Genomic DNA, 20,163 nt, shown 5'->3' with positions numbered 1-20,163 from the left:
GCCGGGAGGAAACAGTCTCTGAACTGGGACATGCAGGTTGGACAGGAGCTGGGCAGGCAGATGCCACAAGCAGACAGAGTGGTGTTCCAGGCAGAATGCAGAGCCGAGTAAGGGCTGGAGGGGAGGGAGCCAGGCATGTCGGAGGAACAGGGTTTCCTGTGCCTGACTGGGGACTTTGGGGTAGAGAAAGGTGGGGAGGAGGCAGAATGTGGACCTTCTTTATCTGTTTACAAGTTTGTTGTCAACCCCCACCAGAACGAAATCTGCTTGAGAGTCGGTCTTACCCACTCTGCACCCTCAGTGGTCTAGGATCATACCTAGGACACGGTCGGGCTCAATAAACCCAAATGAATGAGTGAGGGAACAGTTAGGAGGCAGATCACAGAGGGCCTGAGAGACCATGGTAAGAAGTTTTTTGGTTTTATCTAAGAGGTAAAATATCTGTTTCTGGAATGACTGAGCAAGAAGAGACAATATTTGTGGCAAATTAAAGAACATTAATTTTACTTCTAAAACCACACTGGAACTACTCATAAGACTCCCCCTGAAGAGCTCTTTATCCAGCTCTTGAGTTCTTCCCGGCTGCACAGCAATGGGAAGATGTACTGGAAAACTAGGGGTGAAAAATTTTCAGAAAGCCAGAGTCCTAAGGACAGCATGAGACTCTACAAAAATGTATGTCAAATGCCCTGAAACGTGGTTTGTGCACCGCCAGCCCAAGAGGTCACAAGTTAAAAAGGCCTTACAGCTAAATTCCCACTCTATGGAAATTTAAGAAATACAAATTCACAAATAAGCCCGATACACAGATGCAGAAAGAAAAATTTTAAACTGGTTAATTATTCCTAGAACATTGCACTTGAAGATTTATCTTACCCTGTAATTTCAAGTAGAAGCATTTGTGCCTATTTTCCATTTTCAGCCATGAAAACATATCTTAACATCTAGATCTGGAAAGAAAAGATGTTATTTTTAGTTTAAGGCTTGCAAAAACAATATGCTTTGCTGGGGGTTCATTTCCATCTTGTGGACCCTTGGGTGTACCGCAGCACCGCCCACCACATGTTCATTCTATTCTCCCTGAAGCCTGCTGCCCTGGCCAGTGTTTCAGAGGCACCGTTTCATGTAGGCACATCCTAGAACTAAAACTACTTCAGGGATGCCTGCAGCAAAGCTGAAGGAAACACCCAGAAAACCAAAGCAAGCATGCTTTATTGAATTGACAATGCAGAAAATATTTTTAGTTCCTTAGACATTTGCATTGCTATAAAAATTATACTTTTGGGGATAATTATTAATGGAAGAGAAATAAACAGTATAAATGAAGTATAGCTGATACTATGAAAATGTAAACCATGTAAATCAAAATAATAAAATAATTATTCAATACTTAGAGGCCTACTTGATATATACATATGAAATTTCTTACACACATATTACAATAAAAGCCCACAAAAACCGTCACTCTGAAGCCAATCACTGTACAAATACAAAAATAAATCTTACCTCGATTTTAACTTCAGCAAGAGGGTTGTGCAGTTTGGCTTTATGCAAATCACATTCAGTATTAAATAAAATGTGACATATGTCATATAAAGCAGCAAGTGGAAAAAAATAAATTATGAAAATGCATGAGGCTAAAAGTTAACAATGAAAAATGTCTTCACGTCTAACGTTCTTTTCCATGACGAAACTAAAATACTATCCAATGTGTCAGGATACATTAAAAAGAGTGTAGAATAATTGTGATTTTAAAAGCTCTCAAAGGAAAAATTGAGACAAGATGAGTTACTTGCATAGACCTATGAAAATATATCAAATTAAGTCTAAGTTAAAAACATTAGATATTTTTGTTCTTACCAAAAATATACTTTAAATTTGAGAACACCTTCTCGAAATTAAATGTTGGTAATAATCTTGATTTCTTAACAAGGCGACTGAAAGAGCTGTAAGTAGCCTTTTCTTTAAACAAGATTGCTAACCAGAGCTGTAAGTCTCTCATTTAGATTTTGTTGCAAAAATATTTATGACAGGTTTAAATAGTTAAAGATGATTGCTTTGTCTGTCAGAGGTGCCCATGTAATCTAATTAATTTAATCAATACACTCCAGAAGCAAAGACCAAGTTAATACTTCTGTACCAAAGGTATACTCTTATATACATATTGTAAGACAAATATAGACACTTTGGGGGAAAATAAATAAAGACGACACAATAACATTTATATTAATATAGTTTTGTGCAATTGCACCAAACACCTAAGCAGGAGTACCATATGTCAACACCTGGGTGTCCATTCTAACCTGCGCCTCACCATGGCACAGAAATAACGACCTCTCCTTCCCTGATTCAGTTTGACAACTCCCCACCTGCGAGGCATACTTTTTAGTTAAAAAATTTAGAATTTTTTTTTTCCTGGGACGAAAAAACAAAACAGGAATCCATGGTAGAGCTGTTGAGGACAGAACCAACTTTCCAGTAAAAAATGCCTAGATCTCCTCAACACAGAGAAGGCATGCTTTGAAAAGTTACATGACGGTGTGGCTATTTATAATGTGTGTGTAATATATCTGGTCAATTTTCATTAAAAAAAAAATAAAGCTTGGGGAATTTAAGATCTGATCAAAAAAATCATAAACAGGAGGAGAACTGCTACATGGAATTATTTTAATTCCACAAAAGAGATGCTTTTAGCTTATGTAGTACAATAAATAAGAGCTATTATTTAAGTTTTTCCAGCATGCTACTTGGGGCCTGGTCCTATGAATCAAGGTAAATTCAAGTCTCTGGTTAGGAGGAACTTAGTTGGTGCAGGCCACTGAAAACCAAAAGCAAAAACTCACCCTGGGTTCAGGTGTTGACTCCTTTGGCTCTCGGAGACATTTCAGTGGGGAAGCCTGGGCGGCAGTACGGTTTCTAGGAGAGTAAGACTCAACAGGCCATTGGTGAGGATGGGTCACGAGTCACCTCAGACAAAGGACTTTGATTCACCTGTCCCCTAACCACAACTCCTCAAAAGAGATGATTTTCCAAAACCATACATTTCTTTCACTGTTCATTATTTAAGGAAGTGAATGCTGGCAACCAGGGAGTTAGGGGATTTGCGTGATGCTGGAGATTATGCTTTTAAACCAAGGGGACGTTCTAGGATGAGTATTTTCGTTTGGCAAAATGTTAAATTGTTCTAGGTGTTAGTGTATTTGTTAAATGAGATGTAATTCACATACCATAAGATTCACCATTTAAAATATACAATTTAGTGGGGTTTTTTTAGTATATTCACAAAGTTGTGCAACATTACCACAATACAAAAAAACAAACATTACCACAATACAATTCCAGAACATTCTCATCACCCCCCCAAAGAAACCACACATCCATTAGCAGTCACTCTCAGTTCCTCCCTTTCACCAGCCCCTGGCAGTCACTTGCTGGTGTTTTTTTTGTTTAAGAATGACACCTTTCCTGGGCATGGTATTTTCAGTAGCATGTGTTTATGTGGTATATATATTTTCATTAGAACTTTTAACATTGAATTCAAACCATGGACTTTATACGTATTCTGAGATTATAAAATACCCTCTTATATACAAACTATTTTTATTGCAAAAATGCTTTTTTTCTTTATACATAAAAAAATTGATATTCCTGTCTCCACTGGAGCTTAAAACGTTATTTTTCCTCAATTTAATTCTGTTCTTGTGTAAGAAATGAGAAAAATGAATACTCCAATATTTAAAAAGTGCAAGTGACCAGAGTCCTTATTAGCGGTGGCCCATCACGTGCTCCTTAGCACTGCTCGAAGAGCTGCAGAACCGAGAGGGCTGAGGCCTGAAAGGCCAAGCTGCCTGTCTTACAGATGGGGAAACGGATCTGATGTGGGCTGGTGACCTGTCCGAGACCACAAGGCTAGTTTACAGCAAAGCTAGGATGGTAACCCTCTTTTACCAGTTTTCTAGTATTGCCAGTTGGAAGTAAATGTTATAGGTTATCTACCAAGTCAGCTATCATGTGAATCTAATATGTCAGTGAACTTCTCTAGCTTTGATCTAAGTGTGTGTGTGTGTGTGTGTGTTTTACTACTTTAAAGACATTTATATGTTATCTGTTAAGACTCTGTAGGGACAAGACAGGTATATTTAACCAGGGGGCCCAAATCATTCACTGAAACATAGCAAAAAAAAAAAAAAAAAAAAAAAAAGCCAACGTTCTGGAGGGACCCGAGAGCACGGTTCGGATTCCACATACTCTCCATTTGACAGTGTCCGCAGGATGCACCACTCTATGTCGGAAGCAAAGTCACACACATTTGGTACTCTGGAAATGAAGGCTTCTTGGGCCAAGGATGTTCTGGATTTAACCATTGCAACAATTCTTCATCTGGGTTGACTTTCTGGAACTGGTCCCACTCAGACTGGTAACAGATTTGCTGTCATCCTCATCAGTTCTTTTTTTCACTTCCCTGCAGAGAGAGAGAGACATAAAGACACAGGGAGGAAGATTACTGAGGTATAAAACTGAACCACAAACAGTTCTGTAGAAATAAAACAGAACTGCTGAGCACTTGCTGTGTGCCATCCAGACTGTTCTAAATGCTTTGTAAGTGCTGACTTATTTAATCCTCAAGACAACTAGATGATTTTGTTGTGCCCCATTTTACATGAAAGGAAAAGGAAGTTAAAAAAAACGCACATTAAAAAATTTCCCTTAGGTCACACCGCTGGAGAAGTGGCAAAGTTGAGATTCATTCTCAAAGTTGCATTCTGAGCCCCAGGCCGCACCCTCATGCACGCACACATAGACACACACACGCCGCAGTGCACACATGCCTACATGCACACGTGCACGCAGAGACACATGTGCACAGGCACGTACACTCATGTGCACACACTCACATGCACACACACAGACTACTCTTGGTAGAAAACTAATACAACTCATGTGACATTGCACAGCCTGTCTTACATCACCTGCTACCTCTACAGGCCTTTCATGCTGAGCACGCACAATAATGCAGTCATTATTGAACCTGAAAGCAAATATTAAGGGAGAAAGATGGGAACCCATGTTGTTCACCTGGCCTTCAGTTTCTTTAATCTACCAAAAATGTGGGTACACCCCATTTTATGGAAATCATGAAGATATAATTCCAAACATCTAAAAAAAGGATTACGGCAGGGCAAATTAAATTACCTCATGAAAAGCTACCATATGCTTAACAACTACATTTTATTTTATTTTATTTATTTTATTATTTTTATTTTTGTTTTGTTTTCCTTGGGGGGGATGGTAACTAGGCTTCTATCTATTTATTTTTAGTGGAAGTACTGGGATTGAACCCAGGACCTTGTGCATGTAGGCACACACTCTACCACTGAGCTATGCCCTCCCCCAACACCTGCATTTTAAATGACTCAATCTTATGGACAGATTTACACCCAATGGGCTTAGTAATGGTGCTGAACTGATAACATCAGCCCGAGCTTTTTGTGTTTTTCTCAGATTTCAGGCCATTGACTGATTTAATGCCTGTTGAACTTGAATCTGTTGCAGAATGATTAAAGCCTGTGGCTCTTGTGATGGCGAAGTTACTTACCAGTGGACAATGGCTGGAATGAATGTCCTGTCAGCCCTACGGGGAAACTGCATTTCCAGGAGAAACTTATCCTGGGATTGAGAGGTTTTCCAAGAAATAGCAGAGGAGTTCAGGTTGTTAACCAAACATTTATGGCCTCCCTTCAAAAACAAACTCTGTTTCACATAATGCAAATCCATAAACTCTTCTAGTTCCAAGTTTTATGCCATGACATGAAAGTGACAGGGCTGGGAATTACGAGATCTAAATCAAGAACTTATGTGTTCTGCATTATATATAACATTCTGAAGGTGATAAAACTTTCTTAAGTGGTAATTTTACCTGTGGAAACTATGCCAGTTTCATTTAAGTCTTGGGTATTCTGACTAGCAAATCTGATAGCGCAGTATAAAGCAAATGAAATTCTTTACATGTTTGCTTTATATATAATTTTCACATTTAACACATTGTTAACATAACTAACCTGGAGGCCTCAAACCAGGCCATAATGCAATAACAATTTAAAAAGCTCCTTGATAAGTGATTCACAAGATGTGATCTTGTTATCAAGTGCTTCTGCACATCTGTGTTTTCAGCAAAGCAGCTGCCCTGTAAACAGGGTGGCTGCTGGGCTGACCCAACGCGCCAGCAAGAGCAGAAGGGGAGAGGCACAGGCGGCTTCCGGCTCTCCTATCTTTATGATACAATAAAGAGAATCGATTCTGCCCTCTGGGTGTGACTGTGGCAATTTGGAGTCATTTAACTGTATCATGACCCCAAAAGATAAGTCAGCGTTAAACAGTGATAACGTTACTCAGTGGAGTCCAAGCTGTTATACAGAGAATCATAGACTATCAGAACTAGAAAAGGCCTTAGGGGTCCTTTTCTTCGGCTCCTCCCTCATTTTGCAGATCAGAGATGCCTGAAGGAAGACAGGGACTCAGTCAAGACTCCACAGCTGTTCGGGGTAGATTTAAGATTGGACCTTGAGCCTCCTGACACAACAGTCCTCCATAAGCTGGGCAGAAGCCAACAGCCACACAGAGGGCCTGACCTGCAGCATCCCTTCCTGCTCAGGCGGGGCAGCGATTCAGCACGCCCTGCCTAAGGCTGAGGTAGCGCTGAGCCCTCTGTTGTACTAAAGATTCTTATAAAACCAGACTCTCACAAATGATCTGGAAAAGAACTACATGCCTAAAATTATGTTTTAGCTTTGTCAGCAATTAAAGATCACTGGCCTGGAGTTTATCAATGCACATTTTAATTCTCTCTCTCTCTCTGTTTTTTTTTTTTTTGGTGTATTTAATCCCTTTAGACCAGCAAAGAATCACCTTTTCATTTGTGGCAGAAAACTAGGAAGAAGAAATAAATCTAAGGGAAAACATTGTTATTTCCTAAGAATACTGCAAGGATTAAAATTCTCACAGTTAAATCTAAGTTCCTCAATGATTCAATTTTCATTCTAACCCACATCTCCAAATATTATTTATGATTAACACCACTGCTTTAGCTTAATAATAACCTGGGTAATACTTTAAACAAGGTGGTTCCAACTGGCATGATACATAATTTACTTTGTGGAGTTTTTTTTCTTTTACCTTGGAAAATGTCATAATAGATATTCATAATAGTCTCTTGTATTTAAAATCTGGTTCCTGGAAGTGATTCACACATGTCAACTATTAGCTTTGTGGTGACATTTTGCAGAAATGTCAACGACACCTCAGATGCACCTGCTTTGTTTGGCAGTAAAGGTATCTTGCCAAAGTTCACAGTGAATAAGCAGTACTACCAGTTTTTATAAAAACTATGTTTAATTGTTTCTCCAACCACTACTGAAAGATGAGACAGTGTTTTCCAATGGAGATTTGTGTTATGGTCAAGAAATCTGACACAGGCAATAGCTAAGAGAAAACTCAATTCTACATCCAGTTTTCCAAATATAAGCAAATGTTACCGAGCAAGATGGAGAACAGCTTCCACTATATTCGAACCATCTTTGGCGCTTGTCTCACAAAATAATGCTCCGTAGGTCTGTGAAAAAAAAAAAACCCAAACCATTAAATGAAGGCTTTAATTGGTTTCCTGAAATGTTAGCTTTTAAAACCAATAAAATAAAATAAAAATATTCCCCTGTTGAGTATGCCAAAACTAACAGCTAAGAAATTGGATTCAAATTCTTTAAAGTATTTGGTTTCAATACTTTAAAAAAAAAAAACAGGTTTGAGTCTAGTTATTCCAGGAACAGTTCTTAGTCAGAGGATTTTTATTTCGTACCCCGCCGCCCTCAAAAGCCACAATACAAAATTTTATGTTTTAAGGCTCTTATTTCTGAAGAGTCACACATGCTACCAAATGTTCTCTATCAAATAATTTTAGAGAGAGAAAAATGATACCTTAAGGTAACCACTCAGGCATTAAATGTCCATCAAAAGTCTGTCTCCTCTTGGCCAGCAGCTAACACACACCCCTTCCCCCCTATTATCTTTTCCTATCAAGATTCAGCAGCCTTTGTGTTGCTAAAACCTATGGACATTTTCTAGGTCTCTATTATTCAACCCCCCAGTGGTTACGCATATGATCATCAATCACATCACTCTCCTGCTTCAAACCTTTCAGTGCTTCCCATCCCTCTCAAGTAGTGTTGAAATGCATACCCGGTTGACAAGGCCTAGTTTGTTTGTGGCCCCAGCCAACCTCCCAGTTTGACCTGCCGCCACTCTCCCTCCCTCACAATGCTCAAGTTACTCTGGTCGTCCCTCTATTTCTCCAATGCTCCAAATTCCCTCCTACCTCAGGACCTTTGCACTTGCTGTTCCCACTACCTAGGCTATCCCCTGCCCCTGTTAACCCCTTCACTAGGCTGACTTCTGCATACCTTCTAGATTTTTAGGTAATCCTTTCCCAAAGTTAAGATTAAGTGTTTTCTAACTCTGAAAACTCGGTATTAGGTTTTCCTATTACAAAATCTGGCGTATGTTATTTTTCCAGCATAGCACTTTCCATGACTGTTTAACTGATGAAGTTATTTTTGTGTGTCTTGGTCTAACAAGCTGGAGACAACTCCCCTTAGGAAAGGAGAATTGTATGTGCTGTGGGGCTGGGTGTGGGTTACACAGTCCTGTGTGGGATAAGGTGGGTGGTGTGGTGAGTGCTCTGGAGCAGGGAGGGAGGCAAGAACCAAACGATGGGGAAAGACGACTGTGAAACCTTTACCCATGAGCCCCCAAATCCATAGAAAAGACAAAGAAATACCCCAAATGACTGTATTTCTAGTAGAAGTGGGCAGTGCTGTTGCTGAGTTTCATAGCCAGGATGTTATGGGGTTAAATGGAGACTGCCTTTGAGGATGCAGGAGGATGGAGGTCATGAGATGCATATTAAGTCAGCAAACCTTGGGAAATCTGAGACATCATGGGGAGGGAATGAAACTGGCATGTGTCCAGGAACTATGAGATCTCCCGGGGGATGTGTGGGTTACATGGGCTTAATGTCTGTCTCCCCCCCGGACGGTAAACTATGTGAGGGCAAGGACAGTCTGCTTTGTTCTCTACCCTTTGCTCAGCTCACAGGGAAGTGCTTTTCATATGGTGGATACCATTAAATATGTGTTGAATGAATCTCTTTTGTATTTCACTGCCTAGTTTTGATGTTTATCATATTTTGTTCACAGTTCTAAAATTTAAAACATGAAACAATTCCAACTTCAAATAATGAAATTGAAACTTCTCTTTAAAGTTCACACATATATGCTACAGAGCAGTCCGTTCATGGTTGCTGTCTGTTCTGACCACAGACAGCAACGTCAAACCAGACGGTTACAGTAAGAACTTATTTGACCCAAGGAGCACCTGATTCCTTGTTCTGGTAAGACAAGTCACAGGAGGATCGTGCAGCATTCTGACACAAGGGTAATAATGAGACAATAAACACTGCCCACGGTAATAATCTGGACAGAATGGGGTCTATCCTTTATGCAAATGCATATCCAAAAATTAGCGTATGCTATTCCAGCTGAGTACAAATCCTAGAGAAAAGAACGAGTCTTTCAATTCTCTTCACCCCTTCACCCAGGAGACACACTGCAACATCTGCTGCCCCTTGGCAAAGGGACCTTCTGGAACCAAACCCATCTTTTCAAAATAGGACACCCATTCTTCTTCCTTTGCCTGGATTCCAGGACGAGAGAAGGATTCCAGGAACCGGGGAAGAGTGAAGAGGAAGACGGAATAACTTTGCCTCCTCTTTGTCATTGATACTCAGTGCGGAAAATGATCAGGTGACTGTTTTACCTCTACAAGTGATTTAATTCTTGGTGCAATTACTTACATTCATGGGGCAGAGGGGGGCCACTGGGAGTTCTGTCTATATAAGGACAGAAGACCCATCAAACAGAGTGGAGGTTTGTCAACAAAACCTCCACCTCTTCAGCAAAGGCAGACAAAAAGCTGAAGACCCCTCCAGTTTGGACCCTCTCTCACTCTTACCATGGCCAGTTTTTCTCCAAAGAACCCTGTGACACATTTTTGTCCCTCTGCTTCAGCAGCGTCACGAAGATCAGCCTTGTTTCCTACCAACATGATAGGAATGCTCTCATGGGCTGCATCCTACCACGAAGAAAAGAACAAAGTTGTGCAGATGTCAAACACTGGACAAGTTATGAGGAAGATGACTACAACGGCCACCACTTCCAAATGCCCCTGATGTGCCACGTGATGTACAATGTCTTTAAACCTCAAACTGGCTCTAAAAAGAGCCAAACTTTTCCCCACTGCCAGGTGAGAACACTGAAGTTCAGAGCGGTTCAAGAAGACCTTGTGAGGGCCGGGGCCAGGGTTCAACAGACTCCATCGCCCTTCCCACTATACAAACCAATACAAACTCAAGAGGCAGGACCACAGAATTCTATCTGGCTGTGGTGCCCACATTATTTTCTACAATTTTCACTCCTAACAGTGGTTACTACAAGTCAACTTCATTATCCCAGGTACAAAACACACGAGCATTCCCTCAGCTGTAATGGGGCAAAAGTGAAGTTTGGCAGTTCCACACCCGCTGCTGTCTGGTTTATAACAGAAGCACAATATGAAGGCCTCAAGGTCAACGTTCTTCTTGTGAGGAGTCAAGGAATGATCATTCAGAGCACCGGATCCTTGGAATGAGGCCCCCGAGGCAGCACAGCGCTCCGCCGCACCATCCCAGCACTCAGAGGAGCTGGCTGGCAGGATGGAAGAGCGGGGAGGCAGCCAAGTTTGAGACCCCGCCCTGGCCGCTGTCTCCGCCTGTTTCTGCCTCCGTTTCCCTAACTGGAAAATGAAGGGGTCAGTGACGGCACATCCCACCTCAGCAAGCTATGATGAGAACAGAAGACAACCTGACTAGAAAAACAGGTTTCTGGTTCCTGGACAAGAGAAGCAGCAGCCCTGACTGAGATGTGGGGAAATGACTCTGCAGCAGCCTAAAGACATCCAGGTGCTCATCCAGTGTGGTGCTGCACCTGGCATGGAATCAGGACATGAGCCTTAAAGACAGTGAAATTATATCTGACTTCCTTTCTCTTCGGACCATTTTCCTCCAACCGAACTCACCAGAGTGAAATAAAAGCGCAGGGGAGCAGGAAATGAAAGGCCCACCCAAACCAGACAGCCCGCCCACTAATGTGTTAAGTAACTGTGTTCAGTGGGGAACTGCTCGGGATCCAGAGGGGCCTCAGAGGGAAGCCGTTAATCAAATATTCGATGAAGTAAGCCAAGAATCCGAGCGTCTAAATGACTTCTCAAAGTCATACAGGTAAATACCGGCACCTCCTTCAAGTCTTGACTCAAATATCACCTTCTGGTGAGTCTACCCTGACCACACTCCCTGCAACCCACCGCCTCGCCATAAGCCCCCCTTTCCCTGCCCTCTTTTTGTTTCTACAACATTTATCACTTTCTATCATTCTATTTATTTTATTTGTTTGTTGAGTGTTCTGTCTCCCCTACTCGAGTACAAGCTCCATTTTATTAATGGATATACAGCAGGCACTAGCATAGCACACGCACAAAACAGGTATGCCCCCCTCCAAATATATATACATATATTTAGATTTACTTTATTTTATTTTTATTTTTTACCTGGGGAGGTAATTAGGTTTATTTATTTAATTTATTTTAATGGAGGTACTGGGGACTAAACCCAGGACCTCATGCATGCTAAGCATGTGCTCTACCACTGAGCTGTACCCTCCCTACCATGCCTAAAATACTTTTGAATGTGTAGAAGTTGGGAAGAGATCTCATGTCTCAAGTGTCTCCATCCAATTTTTACCCAAGTATTCAATCAATAAATAACTCGTGACACAAGTAAATGGCCATAATTTTATCACAAGATTTTGTAACCCAGTGGTTTTCAGTTTAAGTGCATTAATGATTAATTCATAGACATTCTACTGCTTCTCAGGCCTCTGGCCTATCCCAACGATCTCACCATTGGTTTCTACCCACTCTTATTGTGCCCACTGAGATAGCGTCAGTAGAATTTCCTCAAATTAGAAAAGGTGAGCCGGGGCAAAGGTTCACTGTGATAAGTGAAAGTCAGAGTCTGATGGTGTCTAATTTTCTCTCCATAACAAATTCAAAAATTCTTCTTGAATACAGTTTTCTTCCTTTTTAGACCACATGAAAAGTAATAGGGATAGCTACACTTACCACATGTAGGTGCTAATTTATTTATCAAATTATGGTAATGGGGCCCCTGGCAGAGGCCACAGCTGGTCACTAAGGGCTATTTCATTACTATATGGCCGAGCCTGCCTTTGTGCCTCCTTTTCTTGAGTATAATCCAAAGTCTTAAAATGAAGACCAAGTCCAACAGTTTCAACAATAAAAGGTTTTGCTATAGATCTTAAATATCACTTAGGTATGAGTTAGCTGGGATTCTCCGTTATTCTCCGAACTCACTGGTCTATCCCAGGGAGGTCCACCTGTTCCCTTGAGGCGATGCCCCTCCTCTACGTACTAACTACCTTGGAGAGCCTTTCTTGACAGCAAAAGATTTTTCCTTAATCTGCTGCTCACTCTGGTGCTTAATCAAAGGAGCAACCAGTGTTGAATCAGGATGTCCAACTCCCCCTGCTACCCCTAACCTCTAAATAACTAAAAGCAAGCGTCATACACTTTCTATGCCTCAGGTTTCTCATGAAAAGTGAGGATAACATTACATTTCCTACTTCTTTTCTCAGATATGTTACAGGGATTAATATAACGTGTGGAAAATTTTGTGAAATAAAAATACTACATAAATGTCAACACACTTTCGTTGTATTTATAATTTTAAGTCATGATATTTCAGTTGAACAAAAGGCACGTTTATTTATCATTGCCTGGGTCTTACTGCAACTTCAGTCATTTCTTACATTACTTCTTTAGTGAGAAAGAGAACATTCATTTTGGTGTTTTACAGGTATGAGAAGCCTAACTGAAGAATCTGGGGCTAACTTGAGATCAGATAGCAATCAGTTCTCTGTTCAGCCCCCACTGCACTTAATGCCTGTTAAAATTTACAGATAAAAGACCTGCTTGAAAACCTGTGTTAGCTACTGGTTTTGTTTTGTTTCTTCCGAAAGAGTATGCTGAACCAGGAGACTGATGCCGAACCATGGTGATTAATAACTGCTGGTAGCATATTAACTGTGGTTGAAATTACTTCCTACTTAAAAAAATTATTTACCATAAAACAAAGAATGTGAAAGCTTCTCAGATGAATGACACCATCTTATTTGACCAAAGGAAAACACAGATAGCTCCCACCCAGGTTTAAAATACCAACTGCTGGTTTCAGTGGTACCTTGGAATGTGTAAAGACCCAAATCACTACCAGAAAAAAATAAGGTTGAGAATGCAGTTCCTATAGAATTCGGACCCGGCTCAAGCTCACAGCCAGGTCGTGTTTCACTTATGCTTCTAGCACACATGGGTCTCCTATTACACAGCCTGTCACGTTACACCCCAGCCCCATCACCCCCTTGTTTCTGAGCTGCCGCTCCTTCTTGGGTTGCCTGAAGTTTTACTTGCTGCCAATGGGGTTCTGATTTCCTCTTTCAGAACCCAAGATTTTTTTTCTCCCCAGAAGCTCACTTTAGCAGCATCCTTGGCTCTGTGGGAACTTGCCCAGCTGCTGAGGAAGAGACCGATACTGGGAACCTGCTTCTCAATCCAGTCCTTCCTGACAGCCTGGATCAGGGGTTTCTACTCAAGTTCACTTGGACAGAGAAGAGAAACAGCATTTTCCGAGACAGCCTCTAACTTTCCCGTGTAAGTTTTCTGTCTCTCTGTTTTGATTTCTTACCTCAATCATATCTACCCATTCCCGTACATTAAGAAAGCTTTTCTCACACGTGACATCGTACAGCAGCAAAACACCATCTGCTCTTCTGAAGTAAGACTTAGCGATACTTCTGAATCTGGAAAAGAGAAAAGCATGTGAGTAACGGTTCTGATCAGTCAGTCGGTTTGGTGCCGTCTCATTCTCTCATGCTCACTTTTTTCTCATCTTCTAAAACAAGCCCCAGCTGAGAAGAATCCAATGGTAACCAATTACTGTGAAATTGCCCTCCCCGAGGCCTAGAATGACCTGGTGACAGGTAACAGGGTAAGAATCTCGGCTAGTGATTTAGAAAAGCCAATCATTTTTTCCCACCAATCCCAAGAATGTCTACAAACTCCAAAGCATAACCAGGACAAGGTTGAGACCATAATGTCTAAAAATTTCAGCTCGGCAACAAGCTTCCAGAACCCATGTGTGGTACACAGAGAAGGATGGAAGGAGACGCACATCAGAGACATACGATTTTTTGGGGTTGTTGGTAGGGAGTATTGTTGGTGGGCAGGTGGAGGAACTAACCATGTGGAACACATAACACACATACACGGGGCGTTGCGGGTCCAGCAGGAAGAGCACACCTCCACCTGTGTGTCCTAACTCTAAACCAAGTGCAGTATTTCACAGGATCTCAAGTACTATGCCAACCACACAGATTTTTAAAATGCTGATACTCCCAAGCTGCTAGAGAAAATGAGCTCCATGTGGGCAGGTACCTGTGTCCATTTGCTCACTGCTGAATCTGAACACCCTGAATGGTGCCTGGTTATAGAGGTCAGCAGGTACTCCCACACTTGAACAACTGGACGGAGTGTGTTTCCAAAGAGTTGGATAAGATTAAAACCTAGGCTTGATGCTTCGGGCCACCAGCAAAGAATGCAGGATAAGGTCCTGTCTCACTGCAATTCTCTTGTTAGGAAAGGGCAGTCTCTTTTTCCCAGTGGGTCAACAGTTCAAAGGAAGCTTAAACATCCTCTTCTCACACAACGATGGATCAGTGAAGGAGGAGGTGGAAAAAAGCGAGCATACTATATCAGAATTACATAATTATGAGTATAAAAACACCAGGCATCCTACAAAGGCTTGTCTGTGCAAACCTCGGCAGAACCCAAAGCATCATGAAAAGCACTTGCCTCTCCTGACCGGCCGTATCCCAGAGCTGCAGGACTGTTTGCTCTCCATCCACGATGAGAGTTTTCATTTGAAAATCGACTCCTGAAAAAGAATATAATAAGAGAACATGGAGAATATGATGTAAACAATTCCACTGGTTTTTACTTTCAAGCCCTCTTTAGATGAGACAAGTGCCAATAAGCTAATGTTCAGTGAGGTAGAGAGAGATGAACCTGGCCTTCAAGGAGAGGGACCTTCACATACTAATTATAAGTCAGACCACACATCTGCACAGACGCATGTCTGCAGGTTGGCTGACTTGGGGAAGGAGTTAATCTATGGACAAAAGGAAAATCTATATTCTATTTGTCCATGTAATTAGATGGACTCAGTTACCTCTGTGTGTGTGCATGCACATAAATATGCCTATGTGTATATGCAGGTGTATACGTGTGTGCATGTATATGTATACATGTACGTCTATATGATATATAGATATGCCATGCACCCTAGCAACTGAACAAAATGTTGTAGTCTTTTTATGACAAGTTGAAGTGAACTTTCAGCTTTGTTATCTTGAAGGGTATAACAGAGAACCATAAATTTACAAAGACACTCATTGTGAAGAGGGTAATCAATCTGTCGTAACATTTCTGGTTATCAAAATAAGAACTCCTTAGATGAAAAAAAAAGATAATTTGCATATCTTCAACTCCTTTTCCTGATTATTATGCAAATTTGGGCAATCAGAACACGACTTTTTCCTTGTTCTGAGACATATTACTCACGTATTCCGTTGTGCAGGAAGGGAGGGAACATACACCCGGCTATGATTTTGACCATAATAACAAACTGGCCGACATAAATGTCACTTTATCAACATCAAGTGACACCTGATCATAAAGGCATTCCCTGGGCACTCTATGTGAAAGTGCACCTCTCTCAAACCTCATTTTTAAATTTGTTTTCCATCTATTTCTCTCCTTTGGGATGAAAGTTCCTTGGGGGCTGGGATTTAGTCAGCTTTGTCTGTTGTGTATCCATAGTGCCTACAGTATGTGGCTCACAGTAGGACCCAGGAAATGCTTGCTGAAAAAATGAATCTTGTCATCTCTGGCTCTAAACTTGGTTTGGTTGATCTCACTGGGTAAGTAGATACCTTAGTCCTTTGTTAGTCTTCCTTTCCCAAATTTATGCCTTAGCCAAAACATAGGAGGACTATTCTATAGACAAGGACACATACACACAAGCACATGCACACACGCACCCCATTACACGTGCATTATACAGAGAGAGAGAAAGAGAGAGAGGTCTGTGTATCTGTGTGTATAATCCCTAAAGGAAATAGAATAAAGCTAAAGAAGGTCATTTCCCCATTATCCACTGAAAAAGGAACCGTACCCAGGGTGGCACTTGTATTTCCTCGAAATTCATTCTTGCAAAGTCTCGTGAGGAAACTGGACTTCCCCACTGCAGCATCGCCAGCAAGCACAATCTTGTAAGCCTTCTGGGAGCCGGCAGATTTATGGTTATCGTCCACCATGTCTGTCTAGGGGAAGAAAGCCACAGTGGGTGACCATGGAGTGCCAGCTTTCTTCCTCGTCAGTTATACAGCATGAAAATGAACAGTGTTCATGAATAAAAGTGCCTCCGAGACCACCTACCTGTGGTGAGAGTGCTGAGATGGGCTTTCTCGAGGAGTTAAGGACGCTGCCTTCACTAGCAGACCCCTGGGGCTTCCAGTCTGGGGCCACGCCTTCCGAGCTGTATGTCTCTTCATCCCTTATATCAGGAACCTGTATTGTTTTTTTTGAAAAGTCAGCCGTTAAAAAACAAAGTATCTCATTACACATAAATATTGAGAATTAAAAGGAAAAATATGCAGCTGAATCTACAGTCAATGCTGTTAATGGAACAGAATGGCCACAAGAGGAAACCTGTGAGAGTTTTCCCTACTTTGTAGAGAAAACCATTCTCCTGACTCTGTTTCACATGTATGATCTTTAAAACCTTGCCCACAACAGATTAAAGTCAAACAGGGCGGTATACATATTTCTATCGAAGATCAGGCCTAGGAGAGCAGTGACTTTGGGGCTTACGTCTGTGTCTGAAGCGTCACCCCCAAAGCTCTCCTGTGTGCCGTGCGACCTCTGGAACCCCCTCTGGTGCTTGTACTCCACCTCCGAGTCATACTCATTGGAGTCTCTCAGGGTAGACAAGCCGCTGTCGAAGCAGCTCTCAGGGAGGCTGTCAACGTCACAGTTCATCCTCTGCATGGGGTCACAGTTCATCCTCTGCATGGGATCGCAGAGGGCCAGTGAGTCACAGTCCTCATCCATGTAGGAAGAGCGGCATGACCTGGTGACAAAGGAAAGGACCACGGTACTTGAGGGCGAAGCTCAAGATGCCGCGGCAATGGAATCAGACAGCAACGGAATCAAGAAGACTGATATTCTCATTCCTGCCCAGAGCCACAATATATTCCATGATTAAGCAGCAGAATTAAAATGCTCAGAGCAATTTTGGTTCATTCTATGCAACAGTCGATTAAGATAAAGACATTTAAATTGAACGTTTAATAAATGAAGCTATTTAAAAGAAATCACCCCTTCTTTATTTCTTGATACAAAGGGAATTAGAATTCCCAGGATGTAAATGCAGTCTCAAGTTATGTTAAGTAAAATGTATACAGAACATGTGGACCTTTTTACTCTAATGTGACCAGACCATATTATGAACAGTGTGTCCATTTCTGGATAACATCTCGACTGCAAAGGGATGCCAAGAACCAGAATGAGAAAGGCAACTGAGGACGTGAGACTTCAAATCCTCAGGTCTCAGAAACAGTTCAGTGCACTCGGCTTAAATTGTAATGTTTACTCTCTTCAAATACTTGAGGAGCTGACACAGGAAGCATACATTCTCTCAGGCTGCACGAGACCAGATAAGGTATAGTACTGATACACTTTTCTGGGAGTCACATCTCTAATCAACTTGGTGAGAACTGGCAGACAATTAGAAATGTGTGGCCCTGAGTTTTCTGCCACTAAGTGTTGACATGTCTGGAAAGACTCCTATGGGAGAGGTTTCGTGGGGAGGTGCTTTGTACAAAGGCTAGAATTCCTGATTTCTAAGATCATTCCACTTGGGGAACTCTAACATTTTTCAAGTAAAACCTACTTACTTTTGCTTTTCCATTTGATTCCCGTAAGTATCTAAGTTTATACTGAGGTAAGAGCAAGGGCTACAACTTACTTAGTCCCCACTGCACACTGGGCATCAACATGGACACTTGGCACACATGATATCACCAGGAAGAGGAAATGGGCGGGGTACATAGGTCTCCAGATATGAGAAATAATAAGAGATGGATGTTCTTAGAAAAGAGAGGGTAACCTTAGTATAAACACAAGTATAAGCCATATAAATCTGAGAAGTCAAAAATATTTTTGTGCAATTAGAAAATGTTTAAAACTAACTAAAAAGGTAATTTAATCACCAAACTCTCTCTAAATATGTTGCTCAATTATAAAGTCTTTATCCTGGGACAGGAATTTCATACCATATCTCAGTCTACCTAGCTACCTGCATATGTGTATATTTGTGTACCTTTTCTTTTCGTTTGTCTCATCATTTATGAAACTCTTTTTCTGAAACTGATTTTAGGTCAATCTGTAAGGAACCTAAGGAAACCATTCTCATTACAATATAGTAAAACTTCAGCTCCATGTCATTATTAATCAGAACTTCATTTTTTTTTAACCTGTTCATATTGTTGATAAGGAACAAAGGAGAAAAAATCCTGAATTGAAAAATCACCTCCACGAATATATAGAATCTAAGTTGAAAATACAGGCATAAATCAGACTTCCTCAAACTCAACTTATATACATACCATTTAAAAGTAAACTATTCTTATCTGTCTTAAGAATATTTTCATTACAATTAAGCATGTAAAAATATAAAACAAGTTATATTTTTGTTAGAGTTCTTAGGAAGAACCCAAAACTACAACAGATATACAAGTTAAAATCCAATAAAGCCACAAAACAATAAAATTAAGTTTATAAAATGCTTTTAAGTTAAAAAAAATTTTTTATTGAAGTATAGTTGATGTATACTATTATATAAATTGCAGATGTACAATATAGTAATTCACAATTTTTAAAGGTTATACTCCATTTATAGATACTGAAATATTTGCTATATTCCCCATGTTGTACAATATATACTTGTAGCTTATTTTATACCTGATAATTTGTACTTCTTAATCCCCTAAGCCCATATTGCCCCCTCCCCTCTTCACTCTCCCTACTGGTAACCACTGGTTTGTTCTCTGTATCTGTTAGTCTGCTTTTTTTTTTTTCTTGCTTTTTTTTTTTACTATATTCACTAGTTTGTTGTATTTTTAAAGATTACACATATAAGAGGTATCATACAGTATTTGTCTTTCTCTGTCTAGACTTATTTCACCTAGCAATATGCCCTCCAAGTTCATCCATGTTGCTGCAAATGGCAAAATTTCATTCTTTTTTATGGCTGAGTAGTATTCCATTGTATAGACAGACCACATCTTCTTTATCCACTCATCTACTGATGGACACTTAGGTTGCTTCCATATCTTGGCTATTGTAAATAATGCTGCTATGAACATTGGGGCACATGTATCTTTTTGAATTAGTTTTTTTGTTTTTCCCAGATATATACGCAGGAGTGGAAATGCTGGAGCATATGGTAGTTCTGTTTTTAGTTTTTTGAGAAACCTCCATACTGTTTTCTATAGTGGCTGCACCAATTTACGTTCCCACCAACAGTGTATGAGGGTTCCCTTTTCTCCACATCCTTGCCCACTTTTGTTATTTGTGTTGTTTGATAGCCATTCTGATAGGCGTGAGGTGGTATCTCACTGTGGTTTTGATTTGCATTTCCTGGTGATTAGAGATGTTGAGCATCTTTTCATGTGCCTGTTAGCCATCTGCATTTCCTCTTCAGAAAAATGTCTATTCAGTTCTTCTGCCCATTTTTTAATCGGGTTGTTTGTGTTTTTGGTGTTGAGTAGTATGAGCTGTTTATATATGTTGGATATTAGCCCCTCATCAGTCATATCATTTCCA

At 40.8% G+C, this 20,163-nt stretch overlaps 2 protein-coding genes across 13 annotated transcripts in view; one reads left to right on the top strand and one right to left on the bottom strand.

The window, feature by feature from the left end:
• The window catches only part of LOC116663053, a 150,236-nt gene that overhangs the window by 98,872 nt on the left and 31,201 nt on the right, over positions 1-20,163 (top strand). For 8 of the 10 annotated variants that reach the window (XR_004319091.1, XR_004319084.1, XR_004319093.1 and 5 more), the window contains 2 exons: positions 9,650-11,365; positions 13,685-13,869. The exons of the other annotated variants lie outside the window; for them this stretch is intronic. The gene's annotated coding sequence lies outside the window, so the exon portion shown is untranslated. The remainder of the gene's footprint in view (positions 1-9,649; positions 11,366-13,684; positions 13,870-20,163) is intronic. 10 annotated transcript variants of the gene reach the window in all.
• Positions 1,196-20,163, bottom strand: part of RASEF (RAS and EF-hand domain containing) — a 57,022-nt gene continuing 38,054 nt past the window's right edge. For 2 of the 3 annotated variants that reach the window (XM_006182736.2, XM_032477521.1), the window contains 8 exons: positions 17,149-17,407; positions 16,714-16,845; positions 16,451-16,598; positions 15,070-15,151; positions 13,904-14,018; positions 10,063-10,182; positions 7,533-7,609; positions 1,196-4,462 (listed from right to left, as the gene is read on the bottom strand). In XM_006182736.2, the coding sequence (XP_006182798.2) occupies positions 4,357-4,462; positions 7,533-7,609; positions 10,063-10,182; positions 13,904-14,018; positions 15,070-15,151; positions 16,451-16,598; positions 16,714-16,845; positions 17,149-17,407 (1,039 nt within the window). In that variant the 3' untranslated portion in view covers positions 1,196-4,356. The remainder of the gene's footprint in view (positions 4,463-7,532; positions 7,610-10,062; positions 10,183-13,903; positions 14,019-15,069; positions 15,152-16,450; positions 16,599-16,713; positions 16,846-17,148; positions 17,408-20,163) is intronic. The other variant, XM_032477522.1, reaches the window with a different exon arrangement.

This window comes from Camelus ferus, chromosome 4 (genome assembly GCF_009834535.1).
Source record: "Camelus ferus isolate YT-003-E chromosome 4, BCGSAC_Cfer_1.0, whole genome shotgun sequence".
Lineage (NCBI taxonomy): Eukaryota > Metazoa > Chordata > Mammalia > Artiodactyla > Camelidae > Camelus > Camelus ferus.
The sequence above is the reverse complement of the archived record's forward strand: the minus strand, read 5'-3'. Positions and strand labels throughout refer to the sequence as shown.